Below are 27138 nucleotides of genomic sequence, written 5' to 3'. Positions count from 1 at the left end.
GGTCCAAGAATGTCAGAATAGTACAGATATCCCCAAATGACCCCTTTTTGCAGAGTAGACAGTCCGACGTACTTCATAAGAGGCATGGCGAGTTTTTTGAAGTTGTATTTTTTTGTCATAATTTTTCATAATGAAAAAATTAAAAACATTATTTTCACTATTTTTTTTTTTTACATACTGTCACCAGTGCAGTACAGCGTCATCATATAACTGGCATGGCGGTGAACAGGGACACTGACTGGTGACAGTATGAAAAAAAAAATATATATATTTTTTTTATTTTTTTTTATTTTTTTATTATATTTAATTTTTTATTACATTTCTTTTACTTTTTTTTAAGATTTTTTTTTCATATTTTACTATGACCAAAGTAGTACAATGTTACCATAGTAACATTGTACTACTTTGGGGAAGTGATCAGTATTTTTTTTTTATTTATTTTTTTTACACAATTTGCTTATAGCAAAGAATTACTTTGCTATAAGCAAGCATTTACCTGAATGAAATCGATTCATTCAGCTTTTTTTTTTTTTTTTTTGTGCTTAGCTGTGATTTGGTCACAGCTAATCACATGACATGTGCTTAGCTGTGACCATTCACAGCTAGGCACTAGTATACAATGGATGGCATCATGAATGAAGCCATCCATTGTATACAACTGTCATGTGACCTGCTGTGATTGGTCACAGCAGGTCACATGGTACCAGAAATGGGAGCCGGTACTCGGATCTGTCATCGGCCGTGTCCGAGGTGCACGGCCGGTGACAGATCGCACTGCTGCGCCGCTCTGCATTAGCGCAAACGGCGCATGAGCGGGAGCACGCCAAATGGCGTGCACCCGGAATGGAGAGACACTTCTGAAGCCGCCAAACGGCCATTGGCCACGCGGCTAATGGTTAAATAGCAAAAAAAAAAAAAGACCATCACCTAGAAGGATAGTCTAATTTTCTTCCCTCTGAATGCATTACAATTGCCAATTAATTCCAGGCTCATGAATAGGGGGAAAAAAAGACATAAAAGACACTGCATGCTCTAATTTGTAAAAAAAAAAAAAAGATCTGAGTCACATTTCCAGCTGCACACTGTATCATATGGGATGCTGTTTTACAATTTTAGTATGGACAGAGGTACACAACTTCTTTCCCCAAAAAAGAAGCACACACTTGGCACACAACGTGCATTGCACTCTGTTAGTAGAAAGGTAAATCTATGCACATAACTGACCATACAACCAGTACATTATTATATAGGTGGCAGGCATGATACAGCAAGCTGGTTTTACTTTGTCCTGAAACACAGCAATCTAGTATCTGACCTTTCAATTTAGTGAGCAGAAGAAAGTCAAGCTCTCTTCTAAACTCTCATTAAGATGTAATTTTTATCTAGTGGCACTAGCAGGGACAAAAACTCCATTAAACGGCAGATCAATCTTAGACTTCACTTTCACAGATGGGCAAAGCAACTCATGAAAGATGTCAAAGAAAACAGAAGCCTGCCTCAAGTGTTTGGATCCATTTTATGCCCATATCTCATTGCTTGTGCTGAATCTTCTGTGGTTATCAACTCAGGATGTATGCATGATATCCAAATCTCATTTAATTCTGATTGCCTTTTCTGCCCAAACAACTTTCAAACCCAAATTTTAAACCTCAAACTATATAGCCAAAGGTTTGTATACACAACCATTACACTTATGTAAGGCTGTTGGGCATCTCATTCTAAAACCATGGGTATGAATACGGAGTTGCCCACCCTCATTTGCCGCTATACCTGGCTCCACTCTTTAGGAAGGCTTCCCACACTATCTTAGTGTAACTGAAGAAATTTGTACTCAGTCAAAAGAGCATTTGCGAGATCAAGTACTGATGCGGGATGAGAAGACCTGGCTCACAATTAGATTTCTAATGTATCTCAAGTCAGGACTAAAGGGTCAGGTCTCATTAGGGTTGCAGAAAAGACAGTATGCAGGCCATTAGACCTTTTCCACATAAAATTCATTAAACCATGTCTTTATGGACCTGGATTTCTGCAAATATGTTGGTACAATAAAAGGCCTTCCCCAAACTGCTGCCAAATGGATGGAAGCACAAAATGGTGCCCTGTGGTGTAGCATTAAAAGTATGCTGGGACTACCTGAACTCAATAGTTTGGAGAGAATATCCACATACATCTGGCCATATACTGTAGGTATGTGTAAATGGTCTGATTTACATATTTTTGACCATACAGAATATGCCCATCACTTTCATCTCAATAAAACGTTTTTTGCATAAACAAAAAACTTGGGGACACCCCTAGCCCAAAACTATGACAACTTAAAGCAGCTCAAAAGTTGTATGTCCTCAAGACTATTTGATTTTCTGAAACAAAAAACTTTTAGTATCAGACTTTTTTTTTTGTTGTGAACACCACAATGAACAAGCAAAGCACATACTAAGAGAAACAAATATAGCATACATGTCTTCTAGCCCATAAACCAGGAAAAAAAAGTTCACACACTGCAAATCAAACACATCAGCTGTATGGGTATTTCACTAACCTAAAAACTACATTCAGAATGACAGTTACATTACAGACACTAAGGGTTTATTTGATTTCATGCCAGGACAAGTTCTCATCCATGAGGGACATAAAGAAAAACTATGTTAAAGTAGCCCTGCTCACTCATTTTCCAATAAAACCCTGTTGGACTGTTTTCTCAAATAGCTGTTAATATGCACTCAAGTTAGTACATTTCATAGCGGTGTAATTTACAGTTACCTTGTTAACCTATCACTTAGTGATGGACTTCCAACATTAAATCTGTCAAGGTGAGAAAAATACCACAGTTCAATGAAATTGAATGATCAAGGTATATGTCTGACCATAAATAAAAGATGTCCATGATCACATAAAACTATATTACAAGTTTAGAATAAACATTACTGTTGGTACCATTCACACTTAACCACTGCTTTTGGTGTATCCTGTAAAACAATGTTTTATCCTGTTTCAGTATGTTACATAAGCCAATCACTGGCATTGTTACTGGGCCGCCCTACCTGGTTGAGTGTGTAAAATGGAGACATCTCAAGGCTTGGGTTCTGAGGTCTGCATATGTGCCGTACCAATTATGATGAGCGCCCTCTCTCCCTGTTGGATTTTTAATTTATTTTATATTATGGATATTGCAATAGGGGAACTGAAAAACCAGTGTTTGGAATACTCAGAATTTCAAAAGGTGGTCAAAAAGACAGATCGGATCAAAAGGAGGGCAGATATCTTTACTGAAGTCTGTTGGGGCAGAGCCTATGATATCACCGCACTCCCCCGGGATGGGGGGGAAGGAACGCAGACTCTATGACATCAGCGCGCACAACCGGAAGTTGGTGAATGGCAGGTGCAGGAAACATCTTTTTAAGGGGACCTATGCTGTGGTACACTAGAATAGAATGCACTATAAATGTGGGTGTGATTTTTTTTTTTTATACAATAAAAGTGGTTTTAAATAGAGAAGAAAGTATGATGGTTTTTATTTCTTTAAACCACATGCTGTAAAGTATACCATTGGGAGGAAGTTGGTTGCTTTAGCTGGTCTAAGGGACCATATTGGTCGAAAACATGGTGGATATTTTGGAGTTGTCCAGGAGTTACAAAAAAAATAAAAAAAACACCCTGAGATCTATTTTTTCACATGGGTCAATATCGCCAAGTGAGAACATATAGTGACAGGTGCAGCATATGGGGATTCACAGTCATTCCCTGGCACTTGTGATAAGCCAACACTTTGAATTTATGTAGTCTTTTACTTCATTTGTTTTTTTTTGTTTTTTTTATTATACACCATAGGTTAACTTACTGGCACTAACAAATATGTTGGACTTATTTTTTTTTATTAAATTTATTTTGCTTGCTGCTTTTGACTATACACAGTTGTATTATATAAAATTTCCAGCACACAGGATAATTTTTGCAATTTTCATGAATTGTTTTTAGTGCACAGCTGTCTTATATTGCTGATTGACACTTTAATGGTATAAATATTCTTTGAAAGCTGTGGGATACAGTGCGGGCAGCAGCTCATTAATGTTTACACTGGATTTCATTTTTTGCATTTAGTTAATTGTGCAGAGCGGTTTTTTTTTTGAGCATTTGAAAAAACTATGGCTTAATGCCGCACACAATACAAGAGCTCTGGCTCTAAACTCACCTATTTTGAGTCTGAGCTCTTGGAGGCAACCGAACTGTGTTGTCATCGCTGTCAGTTTCCCGATGGCTGGAGCTTTCAGACATGTCAGACTGTGCTGCGTTTTTAGACGTTTCAGGTTGCTCATCCGTACTTGAGCTTGCATTTGGTTGTTCAGAACTCATCTTTGTGCTATTTGGGTCTGTTTCCATGTTGTCGGGAAGTGTGTCTGCATTTTGTTCAGCAGAAATAGAACTGACTATAAAATTAACAAAAGTAGAATATGAATGTCAATAACATAAGGCGCTTCTTTGCCAATTTAAAAATGTAGGTAGACATATTTAACCACTTGCCCTCCTGAGGATTTACCCCCCTTAATGACCAGGCCTCTTTTTGCTACTCGGCGCTGCACTAATTCAACTGATAATTGTGCGGTCATGCAATGCTGCACCCAAACGAAATTTACATCCTTTTTTTCACACAAATAGAGCTTTCTTTCAGTGGTATTTGATCACCTGTGCGCTTTTTATTTTTCATGCTATAAACAAAAAAAGACTGAAAATGTTGAGGAAAAACGATATTTTTTACTTTCAGCTATAAAAAATATATAGTAAACTCAAAGTTAGTTATAAATTTAGGCCAAAATTTATTCTGCTACATGTTTTTGGTAAAAAAAATCCCAGTAAGTGTATATTGATTGCTTTTTGTGAAAGTTATAGCGTCTAAAAACTATGGTATAGACAGGGCTTTTTTTCTCAGAGGAAAGGTGGTGGAACTCCCCCACCCAAACCTGGCCACGCCCCCATCAAACCCTAGGACCACCCCTTTAGAGAACAGGAATGCAAGTAAAATTTGGGAGGGGCTTCCGATGACATCATTTCCCGTACATACCATATAAGGGAAATGATGTCATCGGACCCCCGGCTGCCTCTTGCATGATCTGCATGAAACACATGCATAGATATAAAATGACTAATGTACTGACACCAGAAACACATGCATAGATATAAAATGACTAATGTACTGACACCAGAAACACATGCATAGATATAAAATGAATACCGTACTGACACCAGAAACACACGCATAGATATAAAATCAGTACCGTACTGACACCAGAAACACATGCATAGATATAAAATGACTAATGTACTGACACCAGAAACACATGCATAGATATAAAATCAGTACCGTACTGACACCAGAAACACACGCATAGATATAAAATCAGTACCGTACTGACACCAGAAACACTTGCATAGATATAAAATCAGTACCGTACTGACACCAGAAACACACGCATAGATATAAAATCAGTACCGTACTGACACCAGGAACACATGCATAGATATAAAATCATGGCAGGCCGTTTGTAAACGTCCAGCATAGATATAAAATCAGTCTAGCATGCATGTGTACCCTGTCTGGTAGATGTGCCTGCTCCTACAGGCTCCCCTAGGGTTGCCACCTTTTCCTCCAAAAAATACCGTCCATCACTGAATTTATCTTTCCTGTTCCTCATGCACAGGAGGGGCGCTCTCGATCGGCGCCGCTGAGCGCTGAGCAATTGCGTTCTGAAATAGTTTAGGTGGGCTCAGGTGGGTGAGGATAGTTTAGGTGGGCTCAGATAGTTTAGGTGGGCACAGGTGGTTGGGATAGTTTAGGTGGGCACAGGCTGGGGAGAGAGTAAAAATTTAGAGCAATACATGATACTGCAGTCAGTGACAGGGAGCCGAGCGCAGCTTACCTACTCCAAGCTGTACGGCCCCTGCGTCCACGCTGTCACTGCCGTTGATGTCGCCGCGCCGCCCCCGATGTTTACACGCCGGCGGGGGGGGGCGGTGAAGCGTGCATAGTGTCCTCGCCCATCGTCCGCGCCCCCGATGTTTACACGCTGGCGGTAGAGGGGGGGGGGGGTGAAGCGTGCATGTCCCCGCTCACCGGCTGTGAGCAGCGGCAGTGACAGGTGCCGGGCACGCGCAAGCATGACATAAACAAGCCGCGTCCGGCACCTGTCACTTTCGCTGCTCTGCATAGCTTGTCAGCTCTGCAGAGGCAGTCGGTGAGCGGGGACAAGAAGAAAAAGGTGGCGGAACGCAGTACCGCCGCGTTCCGGCAGAAAGAAAGCCCTGGGTATAGATACTGCAATTTACGCCTTTTTTTGCTATACAGCGCTGCGCTAGTTTAACGGACAACTGCGCAGTCATGCAATACTGTACATAAATGAAATTTATGTCCTTTTTTTCCACACAAATAGAGCTTTCTTTTGGTGGTATTTGATCACCTGTATGCTTTTTATTTTTGGCGCTATAAAACAGAAAAAGTTTTGAAGAAAAACAAAATTGAAAAAAACAATATTTTCTCATTTCAGTCATAAAAAATTTCCAAAAAAACTAAAATTTCGTCATTCTGCTACATGTTTTTGGTTACAAAAACCCCAATAAGTGTATACTGATTGCTTTGTATGAAAGTTATAGTGTCTACAAACTATGGTATAGATAATGGAATTTACACAGCTTTTACTTTCTGACTGCCCATCACATTTCTTGGGGTGCTAAAAATACCAGGATAGTACAAACACCCCAAAATGACCCCTTTTCGGAAAGTAGACACCCTAAGCTATCCACTGAGAGGCATATTGAGTCCATGGAAGATTTATTTTTTATCCCACAAGTTTCTGGAAAATGACAAAAACATTTTTTTTTTTTTTTACACAAAGTTGTCATTTAAATGATTTATTTCTCGCACAAGCCATGGGTATATGTGGAATTACACCACAAAATACATTCTGCTACTTCTACCGAGTATGGGGATGCCACATACAGGAGCCTAGGATTGTTTTTACATGAAAGCCAATCGCCAGCTGAAAAAAACGATACCAGGATGATGCCTGCAGCTGTAGTCATCATCCTGGTATAAACATTCAAAGTCCAGTGATGTACCAGTATGTCGCTGGTCCTTGTTGGGTGTATATGCTATGTTTTTTTTTTGTATGCAGCCTGTGGACTGAATGAAAAAAAGAGAAGAAATCTCTGCCAGAAAAAAAGTGTGTGGTATGCCCACCATTAGAATATACTGCCCTGCATCCACCCACTTCTAGTGGTGGGCACACATTAGGTCACACTTTGCCACATGCGCCAGTTCCAAGATTGTACAAATGTCTAAATCGTGGCACGCTTGAATAAAAATTGTCCATGTATAAGTGGTACCCCATATGGAAAAAGGATGACACCAAGTCCCAAACTATCTTTCCACTGCTCCCCATGTAGTCTGGGCATCCGGGGGGCTCCTCGTGACTATCTTTTCCCTCATAAATCCAAAACTTATAAGTATAGCCTGTTGTCATCTCACAGGTCTTCTACATCTTGACCCCATTACTGGCACGCTTGCTGGCGAAAAATTGTTTGAATGCAAGGCGGCAAGAAAAATGAATGAGGGACTCATCAACGCAGATGTTTTGCTGGGGAGTATAGACATCTGCAAATTTTTGGTTAAGGTGATTCAGGAGGGGCTGAATTTTGTGGCGCCGCTCAAATTCAGGGTTACCCCGAGGATGACAGCGTGTACTGTCGTTGAAATGCATGAAACACATTATACTCTCATATCTATGCCTGGCCATGGCAGCAGACAACACGGGCATATGATGAATCGGGTCTGTGGACCAATACAACCGCAATTTATTTTTTTTAGTAATGCCCATGTTGAGGGTTAGGCCCAAAAAAAAATGTAAATTTGAAAACCATAATGAGTTTCCATGCGCCTGGTCTGACAAGGTTTGAATTTGGGTTGGCGGCAATAAATTGTTGTGCATATAAATTGCTTTGATCCACAATCAACGCATACAGATATTCCATGAAAAACCGCTCCAAAAATCAAAGTAGTTAAATTTGCCATTTCCACCTGAATTCTGGGTTGGGCAGTGAATGGGGGAAGTACGGATGCTGCAGAATTTGTGGGCTGTCAATCGGGATTTGCAAGCACATCCGAAGGATACTAGGAGCTCTACGGGCCTGTGTGCGAATTCTTTGTGGTTGCAGGACAATACTTGTGCTCGCCACCGCACCAGCTTGTACTGCACTTATGGGACTCACCATATCGCCAAGTCATACTGCAGTGCTGGTATTATTATTATTATTATACAGGATTTATGGCGCCAACAGTTTGCTCAGCGCTACAATGTAACGGGAGACAATACAGAACAATACAGTTCAATACAAGAAGGTTAGGAGGGCCTGATCCTGGGAGCTTACAATCTAAGACATATGTGAAAGACCAGGATGTACTAGGCCACTAGTACTTGCCAGTTCACCAAAAGGTAGCATGGCACTAGTACTGGCACTCTGCTGCATATGAGAGTCATCAAAATTTAATGACAAGTGCGAACAGAGATCAGGCCGGTGTTGTGTGTAATATATCAAGTGACAGTGACCTACTGACACTGCACTTGCTGGGGGAGAAGGGGGGGGGTAAGCAAAGGGGCTAAACGCAGGTGCTGGTAGGTGCCGGGGCTGATCCCACTAACGCTGCGTTTTTGGGGACACTATATTAATGTGAACGTTGGTATAGTGCATATCTGATCAAAGATATTGATCCGTTCAGACACTATACTAGCAATGGAGGTTTATTGTGTATGAGCGTGTATCTGGCAATCAAGGGGTTAAATGTGATGACTGGTGTACTGACGGGCAATCTGACGCTATCTGGGAGGGGAGTGAAAACCACGGAAGCGCGACTCACCTGTGTGTGTGTGTGTGTGTGTGTGTGTATGTGTGTATGTATATATATATATATATATATATATATATATATATACACACACACACACATATATATATATATATATATATATATATATATACACACACATACATATACACACACACATATACACACACATATATATATACACACACACACACACACACACACACACACATATATATATATACACACACATACACATATATATATATATACACACACACACATATATATATATATACACACACACACATACACATATATATATACACACACACATACATACACATACATACACACATATACATACATAAATAATGTGATATTGTGCACCCGTGCCGCCCTGTAGCAGTATTTCTGCTATAGGGCGGTCAGGAATCGGTTTGTGTTACGGCGCTGCGTTACTTTAACTGACAATTGCGCGGTCATGCAATACTGCACCCAAATTAAATTTACGTCCTTTTTTCCCGCAAATTGAGCTTTCTTTCGGTGGGTTTTGATCGCCTGTGCGGTTTTTATTTTTTGCGCTATAAAAAAAAAAAAAGGCTAACAAATTTTGAGAAAAATATTTTGTACTTTTTGCTATAAAACATGTCCAGTAAAAAATCAAATTTTGTCAAAAATTTCGGCCAAAATGTATTCTTTGCTAAAAAAAAATTACAATACGTGTAAATTAATTGGTTTACGTGAAAGTTATAGCGTTTACAAATGGTGGTATAGATACTGGATTTTTAATTTTTTTTATAGACTAATAATGGTGGCAATCAGCGACTTATGGCGGTGATCAGCGACTTATGGCGGGACTGCGGCAGACATTCTGACACTGAGGGGGACTGACTTGGGGTCACTGACATCCCCAGTGACACCAATACAGTGATCAGTGCAAAAAAAAAGAAAAGAAAAAAAAGAAAACCACTGACACTGTAATAATGGCACTGGGGAGGAAGGGGGTAACTTTTTTTTAGGCAATGAAAGGGTTAACTGTGTGAGGGGAGTGTTTTACTAGCGGGCGGGGGTGTGTACTTCACAGGAACATGCTGATTCTGAGAGATAAACTCTTCTCTCAGGATCAGCGTGCTCGGAACTGACAGAGAGCAGAGCTGCAGTGTAAACACTGCAGCTGTGCTTCCTGTCAGTGGCTGCCGGTAAATCGCCGAGACCCGGCGGGTAATGACTGGCCAGGACCCGGTGATTGACACCCGCGGCTGCGATCAGCGGCCCAGGTATGGCGGTCGCGCTCCCCCTACCTGTTTTGCAGAATGACGTTTTAAAATGTCATTCTGCGCAGCAGTGCCACCATGCCGCAGTATAAACACTGTGGCTGATTGGCAACCAGTTAACGATCCATATATGGAGGATAACAATGTAAACAACCTATTAAAATTGCAATCTACCCAAACATAATTTCAGCAACAGGTTGAGCCTGATGAACTGAAGGAACTGCTTGGTTCTTATATCTCTGGGGGATGATGGTGGTGATTTTGCCCTATCATATTTTATAGTTTTGCTCCCACTCCTTTGTGTATGTTTTGGGTGTTTCCACTCATCATGTTGTATTCCTAATTATACAAAATAAATTAAAACTATTGGGTGGGCTCACCTTTGTAATGGTGTGGCAGGTATGCACACTGGGGAACTCTAGCACAAAAATCTCACCAAATTATAAGAGCCAGCCACTAACTCAGCTCTCTAAATTCCACTTCAAAAATATCACTTTCAGTCAAAGAAAGCTTTTAGAATAATCTGCAAACACACAGCTTAAAGTATTCAGTAATTTATTTGGCTGCAGCCTAATGTTTTACCTTATGAACCATTTTAGGCTACAAGACGTCCACCAGACGATACATTGCACTGTACTACACAAGTGTCAGTTGAAGCCGTCTGATAAATGTATACACTCATGGCCAAAAATATTGCCCCCCCCCCCCTGCATTTCTGTCAGATAATGCACCACTTCGCCCAGAAAACTTGCAAATACAAATCTTTAGGCATTCTGATGTTTATTTCTTTTGTTTGCATTGGTAAGACACAAGAAAAATGGAGAAACAAAAAGCCAAATCTGAGACATTCCACACAAAATCCCAAAAATGGAGAGGACAAAAATTATCGGAGCCCTCAATTTAACCACTTGCTAACCGGGCTATAGCCAAATGCTGGCTACAGCGTGGTTGTCCAGTCCTGGGAGGACCTCACATGATGTCCTCTTATGCGCCCCCATCAATCTCTGTGATCACGGTGTCCTAAAGCCACAGCTGATCACGTAATAAGGTAAAAGGCCAATCACAGTGGCCTTTTACCATGTGATCAGCTGTGTCCAATGATGCAGCAGATCATGGAGTAAATACAGCTTCCAGTTATCAGAAGCACTTTCCTCACGCTGTCACAGCATGAGGAAAGTACTGCTGATAACCGACAGCTGTCACAGAGGAGATCGGCACTGATCATCCTGGGCAGTGCCCTGCAGAGCCACTCATTAGTGCCCATCAATGCCGCCCAGCAGTGCCACCCACTACTGCCTCCTCATCAGTGCCACCGCATCACTGCCTATCAGTGCAGCCTCATCAACACACATCAGTAGAGAAAAATTACCTGTTTTCAAAATTTTGTAATAGAAAAGAAAAACATTTTTTTTAAAAAATGTGCAAAAAATAAAACCCCAAAGGCGATTAAATACCACCAAAAGAAAGCAATGTTGCATGACTGCGTAATTTTCATTCATAGTGCAACAGCACTGAAAGCTGAAAATTGGCCTGGGCACAAAGGGGGTAAAAGTGCCCGGTAGGCAAGTGGTTAATATTTAATAGTACACCCCTTGGAAAAAATAACTGAAATCAATGGTTTCCTGTAACCATCAATAAGTTTCTTACACATCTCTACTGGAATTTTGGACCTCGCTTCTTTTGCCAACTGCTCCAGGTCTCTCAGATTGGAAGGGTTTTTTTTCCCCCAACTGCCGTTTTGAGATCTCTCCACAGGAACTCTATGGGATTGAGATCTGGACTCATTGCTGGCTAGTTCAGTACTCTCCAGCGCTTTGTCTGAAACCATTTCTGGGTGCTTTTTGACATGTCTTTTGGGTCATTGTCCTGCTGTAGGACCCATGACCTCTGACGGAGACCCAACTTTCTCACACTGGGCCCTACATTGCACCCCAGAATTCTTTGGTAGTCTTCAGATTTCATAATGCCATGCACACGGTCAAGATATCCAGTGCCTGAAGCAGCAAAGCAACCCCAAAACATCAGTGAACCCCCACCATATTTGACTGTAGGGACTATATTCTTTTTTTTAACCACTTGCCTACCAGGCACTTATACCCCCTTCTTTACCAGGCCAATTTTCAGCTTTCAGTGCTGTTGCACTTTGATTGACAATTGTGCGGTCATGCAAGATTGTACCCATATGAAATTTTTTATCATTTTTTTCCTCACAAATAGAGCTTTCTTTTGGTGGTATTTAATCGCTGCTGGGTGTTTTACTTTTTGCGCTATAAACAAAAAAATTGAAAGAAAAAAAAAAAAAAGTTTCTTTGTTTCTATTATAAAATGTTGCAAACAGGTAATTTTTCTCCTTCACTGATGTGCGTTGAGGCAGCACTGATGGTCACTCATAGGCGGCACTCATTGGCAGCACTATTGAGGTGGCACGGATAGGCGGCACTGATGATGTCTACTGATAGACAGCACTGACTGGCGTCACTGCTAGGCATTGACCAGCGCAACTGCTGGGCACTGACCGGCACAACCGCTGGGCACTGACTGGCTGCACTGCTGGGCACAGGTAGGTGGCACTGCTGGGCACAGGTAGGTCACACTGCTGGGCACAGGTGGGTGGCACTGCTGGGCACAGGTGGGTGGCACTGCTGGGCACAGGTGGGTGGCACTGCTGGGCACAGGTGGGTGGCACTGCTGGGCACTTGCGGGCGGCACGGCTGGGCACAGGTGGGAGAAGCTGGTGGATGGCACTGCTGGGCACCGATCATCAGGGCACTGATCATCAGTGCCCTGATGATCGGTGACGATCCCCGCTCTGACAACTGCCGGTTCTCGGCAGTACTTTCCTCACGCTGTGACAGCGTAAGGAAAGTGCAGCCGAGAACCGGCAATTGCATTTTCCTGTGATCAGCGTGTCATTTGACACGGCTGATCACGTGGTAAATGGCCGCTGTGATTGGCCTTGTACCACATCACGTGATCAGCTGTGTCCGTAGGACACAGCGATCACGGATATCGCCGGGGGCGCGCAGGAGAGACCGTTCTGGGAGGACGTCATATGACGCCCACCCAGAACTGGCTGGCTGCAGTGTAGCCGTCATTCGGCTATCTGCAGTCAGCAACTAATTAAAGGCCTCACTTCTTTTTCTGAAAACAGCAGAATGATGGCCTTTCCAAAAAGCTGTAATTTTGTTTTGTCTGTCCACAGCACATTTTCCCAAAAGGATTTTGGCTTCCTCAGGTAAGTTCCAGTCTGACTTTTTTATATTTCTGTGTCAGTAGTGGGGTCCTCCTGGGTCTCCTGCCATACCGTCCCTTTTCATACAGATGGTGAAATATAGTGCGAGCGGACACTGTTGTACCCTGCGCCTAAAGATCAGCTTGAATTTGTATGGAAGTTAAGTTAATCAAAGAAGGTTCTTTATCCACCAAACACTCCTTTGTTGCAATCTTTGATCATTTTTTCTCTTGTCCACATCCAGGGAGATTAGCTACAGTGCCATGGGCTGTAAACTTCTTGACAATTGTACGCAGTGGACACAGAAACATTAAGATCTCTGGAGTTGGACTTGTAACCTTGAGAATTGTCCATGCTTTTCCACAATTTTTGTTCTCAAATCTTTAGACAATTTATTGCTGCTCTTTCTCTTATCCATGATCCATGTGGCTCACAAAGACATACAACAGAAAGGTTAAGTCAATTTTTCACCATTTTGACTGGTTTCCAGTATGATTTCTAGTTTGTCAGCACCTGTTAATTGATACTGGTGAGTTTAATTACAAATTACAGCATCACAAACTTGGAATGCAATTATTTCTTACAATTGGAGAAGGTGCCAATAATTTTTAACAGTCCATTATTGGAGTTTTGGATGCAATGTGTCAGATTTGGCTTTTGGCTCTCCACTTTCTTGTGTCATACCAATACAAACAAAAGAAATAAACATGAGAATGCCTAAACATTTGTAATTGCAACAATTTTCTGGACGAAGGGGTGCATTATCTGACAGAATTGAAGGGGTGCCAATATTTTGGCTATGACTGTATGGGGTATAGAGTCAGTTTATACAACCAGTTACAATAAAATATACTACCTTCCATTTCACTTGGCAAAGCAGGTTCGGGTGTAGCAGCATCATCTGAAGATCCCACTTTTACAGCTACTGAACTTGAGGCAGTGTTGCTCCTAAAACAAATGTAGTTTTAAGTATAAAGTAAAATCATGTGCAAGTTGAAATACATAAACAGTTTACTCAATAAGACCCGTGTATATCTAAATAAGTTTAAAGTGGTTGTAAGCCCCTGACAAAAATATGAACAAAAGCATATCCTTCTATAGTGTGTACTTGTCTCAGTCCAGAGCACTAAGTCTCATTTCTGTTTACTTCCTTGTTCCTCTATCTGCACGAGTCACTTCTGACAAGTTTTACTGACACCAAGAGATAAAAAGGTGACAAAGAAGGGAGCTCCAGCACACACCAGCCTGTGATTGACAGTCTCAGCTCTGTTCCTTTGTGCTGTGTGAAGGGGGGGGGGGTGTCACTTCCCTCCCATCAGCTCTCAGCTCTCCTGACTAAGCTCTGTAGAGTGTAACTTCAGCTCCCTGCTTTCTGCAAGCTCAGACAAGCTGTATAAATTCTGCACTTTTCATGGAGAATTTACAGTGTTTTCCCTATCCAATTGTTGCTTCTGTGACTTAATGTGGTTGTAAACCTTTACACATACCCAGTGAAGTGACTGGCCTCAGGTGATACACAGAGATGAAACAAATCTTCCTGCATTAGTTGTACCGCTTTACCAGAAGACTGCTGGTAAAGCGGTACAACTAATGCAGGAAGATTTGTTTCATCTCTGTGTATCACCTGAGGCCAGTCACTTCACTGGGTATGTGTAAAGGTTTACAACCACATTAAGTCACAGAAGCAACAATTGGATAGGGAAAACACTGTAAATAATTCTTGGCTGCTAAAGTGAACCTGTAGGTTGCCTATGCAGGGCAAAGTAATTCACCAAAAAAATGACAGCTTCTGCAGCAGACTATAATCTTTTCCTTGCTATCCCACCACTCTCGCTGAGTGTAGGAATTTTAACATTCGTACTGCAAACTGACAAATGTATATAATACTGTTAGTAATTTAGGTAGGATAAATTTTAAGCATATCATTGACCTTAGTATCTTATAATGGTAATCATTAAAACGACAACAAAACCTTCATAAAATTGCCATGATCACATTTTCCCAAAAAACAGAAGTCCTTAACTTCCTGACTGTTTTACAATTTCTAATCACACATGGGGACAAAGTGGGTTAAAACAATGCTTGGAATAAGGTCTGTGAGATGGGAGAAAGAAAACCTCCTCTGTTCAGTGATGGACGGTAAAACATATTCTAACACTTGGTCACAGAGAACCTCTGACCAAGCCCCAATGTGTGGGACGAAACATGTCGGGGGGCCTAGCAGTAGCGGCACTGGCTGAGGCAACATGCATCCACATATTCATGCACTGGGATGGGAAGCGGTGCTTTTTCCTTTCTCTGATGATGCTTCTACACTGCTGAATGTTGCATAGGCGCGTGCTCCCTTCACTGCAACTGGTGGGGAGATCTTTACCTCAGCATACAGCAGCATTACAAGTTACCGTTACCTACCATCAAAGAACAACCCAAAAATATATTCTCCTACTCGCAACAATAACAAGTGTATGTTATTTGTTGTTCTTACCTGTATTATGGCCCAGAAGCAATGGTACACTTTTTTTTACATCCTACCTAAAAAACACACTAATACGAATTAAACACTACTTCCAGTCCGGACACTTTTACCCCCTTCCTGTCCAGGCCAATTTTCAGCTTTCAGCACTATCACACTTTGAATGACAATTGCGCGCTCATGCAACACTGTACCCATATGAATTTTTTAGCATTTTTTTGAGACAGATAAAGCTTTATTTTGGTGGTATTTATGCACCGCTGGGATTTTTATTTCTTTTGCTATGTAAATGAAAAAGTCCAAAAAGTTTGAAAAAAAAAAAAGGGTTTTTCTTATAAAAGTTTGCAAATAAATAGTATTTTATCATAAATCTTGGCCAAAATGTATTCCGTTATCTTTTTAGTAAAAAAAAAACCCAAATTAGTTTATAACCAAAAATTATAATTTTTAAACATTTTTGTTTTACATTTTTTTTTAATATTTATTTTTTTCTACATACTGTCACCCTAGCAGTACAGTGTCACCATGGTGACACTGTACTACTTGTGGGGGGTGATGAAGATTTTTTTTTTTTTTTTTTTTACACACAGATTGCTTTTACACCCATAAAGGCTGTAAAAGCAATAATTTCTCCTCCTCTCTGGCTGCATTCTTGCAGCCAATGAGAACTACTCTGTGAGCTGTGATTGGTCACAGCTTGTCACATGGTACAAGGCTGTTGTGAATAGCCTTGTACCATGTGACCTCGGTGATCATTCACAGATTTCACATTTAGTAAGCAATGATGTCAGAAGTGACATCTTGCTTGCTACTCTGCATGTGATCACTGATTGGCCAATTAGTGATCACATGATCGGGACCTCGCACAGAGGTCCCGTCCAACGATCAGTGTTCCACTGTGTCTGGAGGACACTGCGGGCACCAGATTGCGGTGCTGCGCGCTCCCAGGGAGCGCGCACAAGCATGGTGCGGGGAGGCAATTTATAAACGGCCACCCGACCCTGCACTGCCACCGTCCGGCCGTTTAATTACATGGGCCGGACGGGAAGTGGTTAAAAAAAAATTGAAAAAAAAAAAAGTCTTATTTACAAACATACTGACCCTGACTTTTGACCCGGTTATTGACCCTAATTCAGGGTACACACTATAAGAAAATTGGGCGAACATTTCCGTACGAGGAACAATTTTTTCTGATGGAGTGTACACAATTGGAGAAAAATCGGATACGAAAGACTGCGTACGATTGGAAACAAACAATATAATCTACTTACAATAAGTTTCTACACGAAACAAAGACAAAAAAAAAAAAAAGCCTTTGTCGTTCGAGAATTATCGTACAATTAGTACCATTCTTGGGTATGACATGCTGTGAACAATCGAGGAAAACCGGAAGGTCGCTCATCCACTTTTCCTATAGTGTGTACCCTACTTAACTCTAGCCCTTGCACTAACCTAGACCAAACCTTCATCTAGCTATTTTTCCTTTATTTTTTACTCACTTTTGTTTATTTACAATATACTCCTATAGCGAGAAGAAAGATACAATGTATCCTTCTCTCCGCATACACAGTAGGTTTTCCAGTGATTGATTACTGTGATAGTCAATCAGAATAATCAGGTGCCCGGGGAACCTGGTCCCTGTGCTGGGAGTGCACTGTGCAGCGTGCTCCCAGCACCAAGACATGAATGCATATATGCCACCTCATGGAAGAAGACCCACTTCATTGAGGCCACATATGTGTACAGTGAGCGCAAAGGGGCTAAGAAGTGAATGAAATTATGCAAATAGTACATCCTCGAAGGAGGCTACCATGAGGCCTAGAACTCGAATGGAGAATCTCATTGTGGGATGTTGCTTTGAGCTCAATATCTGAGGGTGGGCTCTGAGAGAAAAAAAAATATTCTTCTAGAGAAAACAACCTTTTGCTTGGGATATATCCACGACCAAACCCAAGTATTCCAGGTGAAGAGAAGGCTGGAGAGTAGATTTTTTTTTAACTTTATACTCCTTTAAAACCACAGGTATGATCTGGGACAAAAAAGGGCTGAACATAGTATTGGAGTTGAAGCCTGGTTGCAGCAGTTAGGTGCTCTGATTTTGAGGTAAAGACTCCAGAGGAAGGAGGTTATGAGATCATCGGGTGTGGGAGCATAACCTTCCCTCCTGTGACATATTTGATAAATTAGTCGAGTGCATCTTCAAATAAGCTTTCTACAGAATGATGTTTGATGTAACATGTTTAAAGACTGATGCGGCAGGATCAACCACTGGGATTGACCAATCATCATAGATTACATATTCTATCAGTTCTTGAACAGGGAATATTTTGAAAGTTTTGCAGGTCTCTTTGCACCCAAAGGGGCAAGGTGAGACAGGGAAGAATCAAGCTGCACAATGCCAAGGCTTTTCCAAGTGGTAGCAGTGAGTTTTTCAAGCAAAAATGTAAGATAATGGCACTGCAACCCAATCATACTATCAGGACCAGCAAGTGCTCTGTGTTTCCACTCACTGTTCCTGCTGCTTTCTCCATCCTGCAACACAAACGGTCGTACATGTAGATAAAATCAGCAACCAGGTGAGGATAAAAAAAAAAAAAAAAATAGTTAATGAGTAAGGCCTGGATATGCTGAAATGCGTTAGTGTTGGCTCTGCTTGAAATGTATACTCCTTGGACAAAATAAAGAGAAATTTTATTCATCCTCACCTGGTTGTCAACTTTATCTACATGGAAGCAGTGAGGTGTTCCATGTTAACAAGCATGCTGCGTGAGGCTACTGCTTTAATATAGTGGTAAATTGGGGGAGCAAAATCTTCTGCAGCTTCCTCCAATACTGCCTAAGTGATCCACTTTTATCGGTCTTGTCTAAATATGGCATATCGGGATCCGACTCTGGTAATGAAACAGGAGTAGGAGAAGAGGTGTGGAGTTTTTGAGCCCTGGGCAAAGATGGCTGTATTACGTTTGTCATGGAATTGTAACACGGATGCAAAAAATGTGTTTTATGTTAAATAGGCTGCTTGAGGAGTGTCTGAAATGAATCTAGAATGGTATTGGAGCCGGACTGAGTGTTATGCTTTTGGCAGAGCAGATGTTCATTTGTGGTTTTGTAATGGCTGCCTTTTGCCTGGTCTCTGCCATAGCTAGGTGTGAGGGTAGTCCTCTGTTGGGTACCATAAGTGTATCTAGATGGAGAACACTGCAACAAGGGTATCGATCGTCCTGTAGGGAATCCTTGTGGCAAAAGGGAGGGAGGAAGTACCAGAGTAACCTATAAGGACTTTAAGTGGAAGTGGCGGTAAACTGTTTAACCTTTGGGGTGATGTCACACTTGGTTATCCACCTGAGACCAAGCTCCTTACAGTCGTTCCTTTAAGGCCAGGTTTGTACTGTAGTAATTACCATTCAAATATCACCCTGGTCTTTAACAGTATTAGTCAGAAATGTAAAATGTGACCCTCTTCTGCCTGTCTACAACATTGGACTGTATATAAGGTCCAAACTTTGCCTGTCAGTAAAGGCATACCCCAAACGGGAGTTTATGAACTGAATTTCCTAGGGATAGACCTGGGCCTTGGACCCATAAAGCTCTCTGTGGCTGACTACACTCATTACACTAAATGCAAAGGTGAGCGCCCATGCAGGATTCAGTGACTTCCAGGTATTTCCTGCTTCTATATAAGCCATTGGAAGGCAGTGAGGAGTTGATTGAAGAATTTGAAGATAAAATGATAACAAGTAGAAAGTGGTTAAGCCCAGAGTGATTTCTTTAAAGGAGAAAAATTCCATCACTTTAGAACACTAGCAAAACATTGAGGACTCACGGAGAGGGGTAGGGTTATTGCTTTGCTATAGTATAGAGATGATCCTCCTGTGCTACCTTCCTACCCCAAGTGACCCCAAAAAACAAAGTGGCTGCAGACACCTAAATAGCGACAAAAATCAACGGTGACAGGGGTCTGTGCTACTAAGTGACTGATCTGTGAAAAAATGGATGACATAAGCTAGATATAAATATATCCCTCATCCAGGTGAACATAACAGATGTGTAAGGTGGTGCAAAAAATGCCAAGTGAGGATACCAGCCGCAGGGTATCGACTATGAAGTGCTAGTGACACAGGTGAATAAAACAATGGCTAATATATACAAAGAGTGACTCAATCCCACAATGATCAATCAAAAATAATAATAAGTGACAATACCAGCTGCAGAAAACCGGCTGAGAAGTGCTAGTGACACAAGTGGATAAATCAATGGCTGATGTATACAAAAGGCGACTCAGTCCCAAAATGATCAATCAAAAATAATTGATGTGACTCAATCCAAAAACATCAAAAAGTGACTCAGTCCCAAGAAATATATATGTATAAATCTAAAAATGAAGAAGACAGTCCCAAAAAAAAAAAAAAAAAATCTGAAAAAAACGCAGTGAATTTTCAGAGCATGTCGTGACAGATCCAGTGCTGCAAACATATATGAACAAATCCTCCACCGGCTAGCCTGCGCGCTCACCTTCAAAATTCGACCCACAAGGAACCACAAAGCAAAGAAAGCCTCAAACGTTGATTTCCAAGAAATAGATCCTCAATACAATCAGAGAGCAAAAGGTCATCTCCAATGGCGCCAACAAACACTCATAAGCATGCTCCAGCAATGGCCTCAGACCTCTGTCATCCACAGTGTCTCACATGGAAGATGCAAGCAAGACGACTCCCATAGTGTAATAAGTCACAAACTTTATTTTAAACAACATCTAAGAATCCCTACTCACATTTAAAATAGGTCCGCAGACCAAAAAAGGCAAAATTATTGCAGGAAAAAACTGCAGGAAAGGTATAGGGGTTTTGGGAGTACCAAGAAGGCGGCTGCCGTCCGTACCGGATATGACCTCACCACGCTACTGTCCTACGCGTTACGTCACGGTTCACGTGACTTCCTTAGGTCTCCGGGAGCATTAACTCAACTGGTTGTGTTTGGAGGAAGAAAAATTCTGACTATGAGAACACCATCCGTACAGTCAAGCACGGAGGTGCAAACATTATGCTTTGGGTCTGCTTCTCTGCTAAAAAGGTACAGACCAACTTTGCCACATTGGGGGATCAATGTACGGGGCCATGTATTGTAAAATCTTGGATGAGAACCTTCTTCCCTCAGCCAGAACACTGAAGATAGGTTGTGGATGGGTCTTCCAGCATGACAATGACTCAAAATATACTGCCAAGGCAACAAAAGGAGTGGCTCAAGAAGAAACACATTAAGGTCATGGAGTGGCCTAGCCAGTCTCCAGACCTTAATCCTATAGAAAAGTTATGGAGGGAGATGAAATTTCGAGTTGCCAAGCAACAGCCAAGAAACCTTAGGGATTTAGAGAGTATCTGTAAAGAAGAGTGGACCAAAATCCCTCCTCAAATTTGTGAAAACCTGGTAACCAACTACAAGAAATGTCTTACCTCTGCGCTTGCCAACAAGGGTTTCTCCACCAAGTACCAAGTCGTGTTTTGCTTGCGGATCAAATACTTATTTTACTCACTGAACTAGAGCTCAATTTCTAACATTTGTATCATAGGTTTCTTTCTGGATTTTTGGTTGATATTCTGTCTCTATCATTTAAAATATTCCTATTAATAAAATTATAGACCCTTCATTTCTTTGTATGTGGCAAACTTACAAAACCTGCAGGGGATCAAATAATTTTCCTCACTGTAACCTACAGCACTTTACACAGATCTGCTCACATCAGCCTCTGGTTATACTCTGCAATGTCAATACCACAGTTAAACAATCAGCAGACTGTATAACTCAGATTTTCTAGTGCATGAGCTCAACTAATTTAGCCTAACAGTATGTGTGGAACCCACTTACCATTCATCTGTGAAATCCAGTCTTATAGTACTTGTGGTAGTTCCTTCTGTACTATAATGCAACTGTAGCACTGGTTCACTTGTCTCACTTTCTGGTCTTCGTTTACCACGCTCTGCAAGATAGAAGAAGCAGTCTTTGATTAAACTACAAACAGGCACCCACCCAATTTTTCATAATTAAAGCTTCAAATATCTTCATAGTCCATTTCATGCTACCACAAATGTTGAAAACAAATTCCAGACCCCCCCTCTCAGGTTTTAAGGGGTGGATTGTATAGGAACATTGTTCATTTTGAAAGTTTGATTTTTTTTTTTTTCTCCTCTTCCTCTGTCCTCCCAGAAGGAGTCCATTTAATATTTCTTTAAAATTTTCCTGGTACTCCTCAGGCCCCTTATTTCTCTTTATGTCTTTTCCCCACTTCTCAAGTACAAAAGCTCAGTCCTAAATTGACTTCCAAATTTATGCCCTGGAATGTCAAGGGTCTATACAAATCCAGAAAAGAGATCCTGTGTTTTGAGTGACCTGTAGAGGGAGAGAGTTCAGGTAGCCTTTCACCAAGAGACTCGTTTCCGAACTAGACAGATTTAGCGTATTACTAATTTTCAATACCCTCACGCTTATTACAGTACCTTCCCTAGATCTAGGAGTGTCAACATTATCAACAGACAGGAAATCACTATATCCCTCCCAAGCGATCACCAACCACTTGTTGGAATTCTATAGGGAGCTATATAACTCATTACGTTCTGTGACCTTCCTGCCTCGGGACAGGATGTCTGAAATTTGCCAGTATTTGGCTGACTCTGGGCTGCCCCAAACGTCCCAGTCAGAGCGCCAGGCTCTTAGCTGACCCTCTAACTTCAGAGGTGCCATCTCTGGTTTTGAAAGAATTGAAAACCCACAAAGCTCTTGGTTCAGATTATTTTTTCTTGTTTTACTATACAACCTTTGCACACTTTTTAATCAAGCCACCTTCCTCAGAATACATTACAAGCAACTATATCGGTTATCCCCCAAAAAAGACAAAGATAACGACCAATGCGCAAATTTCCATCCTATTTCATTACTCAAATTAGACTTAAAACTTTTCACTAAGATCCTGGCCATTAAGATGAATCCGTATATCCATTGGCTTATTCACCCCACTCAGGTGGGCTTTGTGCCCGATTGAGAAGCCAAGGATAACACCACCAGAGCTTCAAATGTGATTCATTTAGCATAAGCCACTCACACTCTAAACTGCTATTATCTACGGATACCAAAAAAGCATTTGATTGGGTAGAGCAGACGCTTTAGCATCTGGGCTTTGGAACCCACTTGAGAAGGTGATTTGATGAGCATTTTCCTCAACCAGGGTCAAAGTTAAGGATTATCGATAAAAAATGGGAATCATGGAGGGATTGTAGACATTTATTGCATGATTAACAACATTCCAAGTGAAGGTTGACTGGCATATACTGTTGACAGGTGTATCATTCAGCCTACTTTATTGTCTACATATTTCATGTACTTGCAATCTATTCTTTTCTATTTCCTCTCTTTTTTATGTTAATATACTTTTCTGCATTGTAGCTTTCAAAAGTGCTTTGTTTTTGCTGTGAGAATCATTTGAAAATGTACCTTTGTTTTACAGTTTACTTTTGCAAAATAAAACCGTTTGTAAACAAAAAAAGTTAAGGATTATCAGAAGAATTCATGTGGAGTAAAGGCACTAGACAAGGGTGCCCTCTCCTTTCATTTTTGTCTTCACACTGAACTCCTCCTAGGCCCCATTAGAGCCAATCAAAATATGTTGTATGATAGTACCCAGAGAGAACACAGTCTAAGAACACGCAGATGGTCTGTTATTTTTTGTTACCCAGCCTCTTACCTCCCTTCGAAAACCTCACTGAGAAATTCAGGAAATTCAGGAAGTATAGTGGGCTGTCAAACTTCAAAAAAAACTTCCATAAGTCGAAGGCCTTAAACCTCAATCTTCCACAATATACTGTAAGTGAACTGAAGCCTCCTTTTACATTTAGAATTGTCTCAACATCATATCCCGTATTTGGAAACATTCATGACTTTCTCTGTTCAAGAAATCTTTACAGCAAACTTCTCACCTCTTCTGACCAAGCTCAGACAGGACCTGGTTCACCTGGATTGATTATACTTTTTATTCCAATTATTCTGTGGAACTTGCCACCTCATGGGTGTTCTTGTAACTTAGGGCTGACCTGAAACTGAATTTTTTTGGTGAAATCTGTAAACATGACCAATCACTGTCCATAGTGAGCTGTGACTTTTGACAGCTTATAAATTCGTAATCACAGAGGACTCTAAGAGTTTAACACTACCAGCGTTATTAAAACACCCAGTGTGCATGGAGCCTTTGCATAAACTTAATATAATTGTCAATAAAAGCCTTTGACACTTATGAAATGCTTGCAATTATACTTCAGTATACCATAGTAACATTTACAAAAGATATAAACACACTGAAGCAGCAGACTTTTTGAAAATTACATTTTTGTGCCATTTTCAAAACTTTTGGCCAGGGTTGTACAGTATATTAGAAGTCAATTAGGGTTTATGGGAACTGATCTGTACCAGACAATCCTCTCCCCTCCCATCATAAGCATGTCAATTGTATACTTTTTTCAGGAAAAGTCTTGCCCAGATCCTTCTCTGGCCCTAAAAATTAACATATTTTTGTTTGGGTGCTGACTTGACTTTGTATGCCTTTTTAATATTTCATATGTTTGTCATCTTGTTGGCGTTTATTTTTGTCCTACGTTGCAGCAAACATTTTAAAGAATTAACCTCTTCCCGTCCAGCCCACGTCAATAAACGGCCAGACGGGGTAGACGTTTCTTTTGCTGGAAAAAAAGGAATGTTTTAGCTGTAAAAACGTTCTAACACTGAAAACGCGGCAAAACACGGTAAATCGCGGCAAACTGACATTTTTTTTAACCAAAAAAACCTCGCTAAAAAATGCAAATGAGAAAAAGCGCGACAAAACACAAAGATCACGCAGGGAAAAAGTATTTGAACACATGAACTAAAATGTATTCAATACTCTGTACGCCTCCTGTATGGAGAAGCCAGTTGCATGCATTGCTCAGCTGTGGTTTTGGCACTTTCTTCCACACAGTCTTCAAATCTTGAAGGTTCCGTGGGCCTCTTCTATGAACTCTTTAGTTCTTTCCATAGATTTTCTGCTGGATTCAAGCAAAGTGATTGGCTGGGCCATTCTAGCAACTTTATTTTCTTTTTCTTTAAAACCAATTGACAGTTTCCTTGGATTTGTGTTCATTCTTCCTTCAATGATAATAAGTTTGCCAGTACTGTATGCTGAAAAACAGCCCTACACCATGATGTTCCCCCCCCTCCAAATGTCACTGTTGGTATGGTGTTTTTGGGGTGATGTGCAGTGCCATTTGACCTCCAAACATTGCATGTATATTATGGCATCCAAAGAGTTCAATTTTGGCTTCATTTGACCAGACTATATTCCCCCAGTATTTCACAGGCTTGTCTAAATGCTGTGCAGCAAACTTTAAATGAGCTTCAACATGCTTTTTCTTCAGCAATGGAGTCTTGCGTGGTGAGCGTGCATACAGGCCATGGCAGTTGAGTGCATTACCTGTTGTTTTAATTGAAACTATTGTACCTGCTAATTCCAAGTCTTTCTGAAGCTCTCCACAAGTGGTCCTTGGCTCTTGGACAACCCTTCTGATAATTCTTTTAAACTTCCCAGTCAGAAATCTTGCGAGGAGCACCTGGGTCATGGCCGGTTTAGGGTGAAATTATGTTCTTTCCACTTCCGGATTATGGCCCCAAGAGTGCTCACTGGAACAATCAGAAGTTTAGAAATCCTTCTGTAACCAATGCCATCAGTATGTTTTGCAACAATAAGGTTACAAAGGTCTTGAGAGCTCTTTTCTTTTACCCATCATGAGAAGTTTCTTGTGTGACACTTTTGTAATGAGACCTTTTTATTGGCCATCAGTTGAGACTGAACCAGCTAATATTACTTTGCACTGACAAGGGGCAGGATTGCTTTCTAATTACTGATAGATTTCAGCTGGTATCTTGGTTTTTCATGCCTTTTTGCACCTCCCTTTTTTCATGTTGTTCAATACTTTTTCCCTGTGTCTTTCCATTTTATTACACGCAACTTTTTCTGAACGTATTTGTTTTGGTTTCTCTGTATGTATGGCTTGCATGGGTTGTTACTGTCACGTGGTCAAAATTTAATATCAATAGCACCTTTAGAAATATATTTACCAAGAAAAATGGTGACATGTTCAATACTTATTTTACCCGCTGTATTTGCAAACATAATATAGAACATCAAACAACACTTAGGTCTCCTCTAACAAAACCTGAAACATCAGACAATAGTTTTCTCTTTAACCTCTGAAAACTATGATCCAAAGTGAAAATCCACTAACATCTATAACACAAAGTAATTTCAACACTTCTCTGTCAGTATGGCCCTTTTAACATGGCCTGAGCTAAATTCATGAAAGCTGTGTGCCAGTTTTAAATACCAGTACCGACACATGTGCTACATTCAGAGAGTTTCTACTAACGCCACTTTTAGAATCTGTTGCTATTGCTGTAACAATTCATATAGAAATAACATCAGTTTGCAGACAAGCAAACTTGCCGTAATTAAGACTAACTGAATTGGAATAGAGAGACTCCAGTGCTCAATTGGGCTTTGAGAAGCTGTCATAGTGACAACTTACTACACAGGGCTCATGGTTGCTAAAATGTCAGGGGCACCAGCTTCCTAGCAACCAATAACGCATACCTGACCCCATTCATTTGCTGGTTTATTATTGGGCTGACAAATGGGCTGGGTGCTGGCAATGTTGTACAAATATGGCAAATGCCAGATTTGGAGAATGTTGCTGCCAGCATCCCTGCCACTTTGTTTACATTCAGCTATTGGCCAGGGAATCTCCCAGCTAGCGATTGAATGGAGATGAGCTATCCTTGTTAATAAGGAGCTTATCATGCATTGAGGACAGAGTATCCGCAGTAAAGGTACTCCAACCCCAGTGACACCCCCTTCAATTTCAACACAGTGACATGGCATATGTATTTGCTATATCAGGAACTGTTCCATCATAAAGCAGCAATATTCAGCTATTTAAAAGGAGTTAGGTGTACAATGTTTTTTTTAATACTGTCAAAAACACCAATACATAGGAGTTATTCTACATGGGAAATTGTTGTTTGCAGTGTAATGAAAACAAGTTTTTCCAAATAGACTGTTTAAATGTGCTCATAACTGCTCTCAAGAAGCTATTAAATTCAGCAGAACCAAGAATTAGATCTTCTGCTTCATGTTATGGCATCATAGTACACTTAATGATGGCTTTTAAAAATAAAAAAAATCATAAAATTCTGAACACCTTCACTGCATCAATGC

The 27138-nt window shown here is 40.9% G+C and overlaps 1 protein-coding gene across 7 annotated transcripts in view; it reads right to left on the bottom strand.

The window, feature by feature from the left end:
* The window catches only part of DCAF6 (DDB1 and CUL4 associated factor 6), a 144393-nt gene that overhangs the window by 29326 nt on the left and 87929 nt on the right, over positions 1–27138 (bottom strand). For 5 of the 7 annotated variants that reach the window (XM_089659190.1, XM_089659188.1, XM_089659193.1 and 2 more), the window contains 4 exons: positions 21714–21825; positions 14235–14326; positions 4190–4424; positions 2761–2802 (listed from right to left, as the gene is read on the bottom strand). In XM_089659190.1, coding sequence (XP_089515316.1) covers positions 2761–2802; positions 4190–4424; positions 14235–14326; positions 21714–21825 — 481 coding nt within the window. The remainder of the gene's footprint in view (positions 1–2760; positions 2803–4189; positions 4425–14234; positions 14327–21713; positions 21826–27138) is intronic. The other 2 variants (XM_089659192.1, XM_089659194.1) reach the window with 1 other exon arrangement.

Source organism: Staurois parvus, unplaced genomic scaffold (assembly GCF_062004578.1).
Source record: "Staurois parvus isolate SC_StPar_1 unplaced genomic scaffold, SC_StPar_1.0 ptg001134l, whole genome shotgun sequence".
Lineage (NCBI taxonomy): Eukaryota > Metazoa > Chordata > Amphibia > Anura > Ranidae > Staurois > Staurois parvus.
Note: the sequence above shows the minus strand (reverse complement) of the source record. Positions and strands in the feature narration are given on the sequence as shown.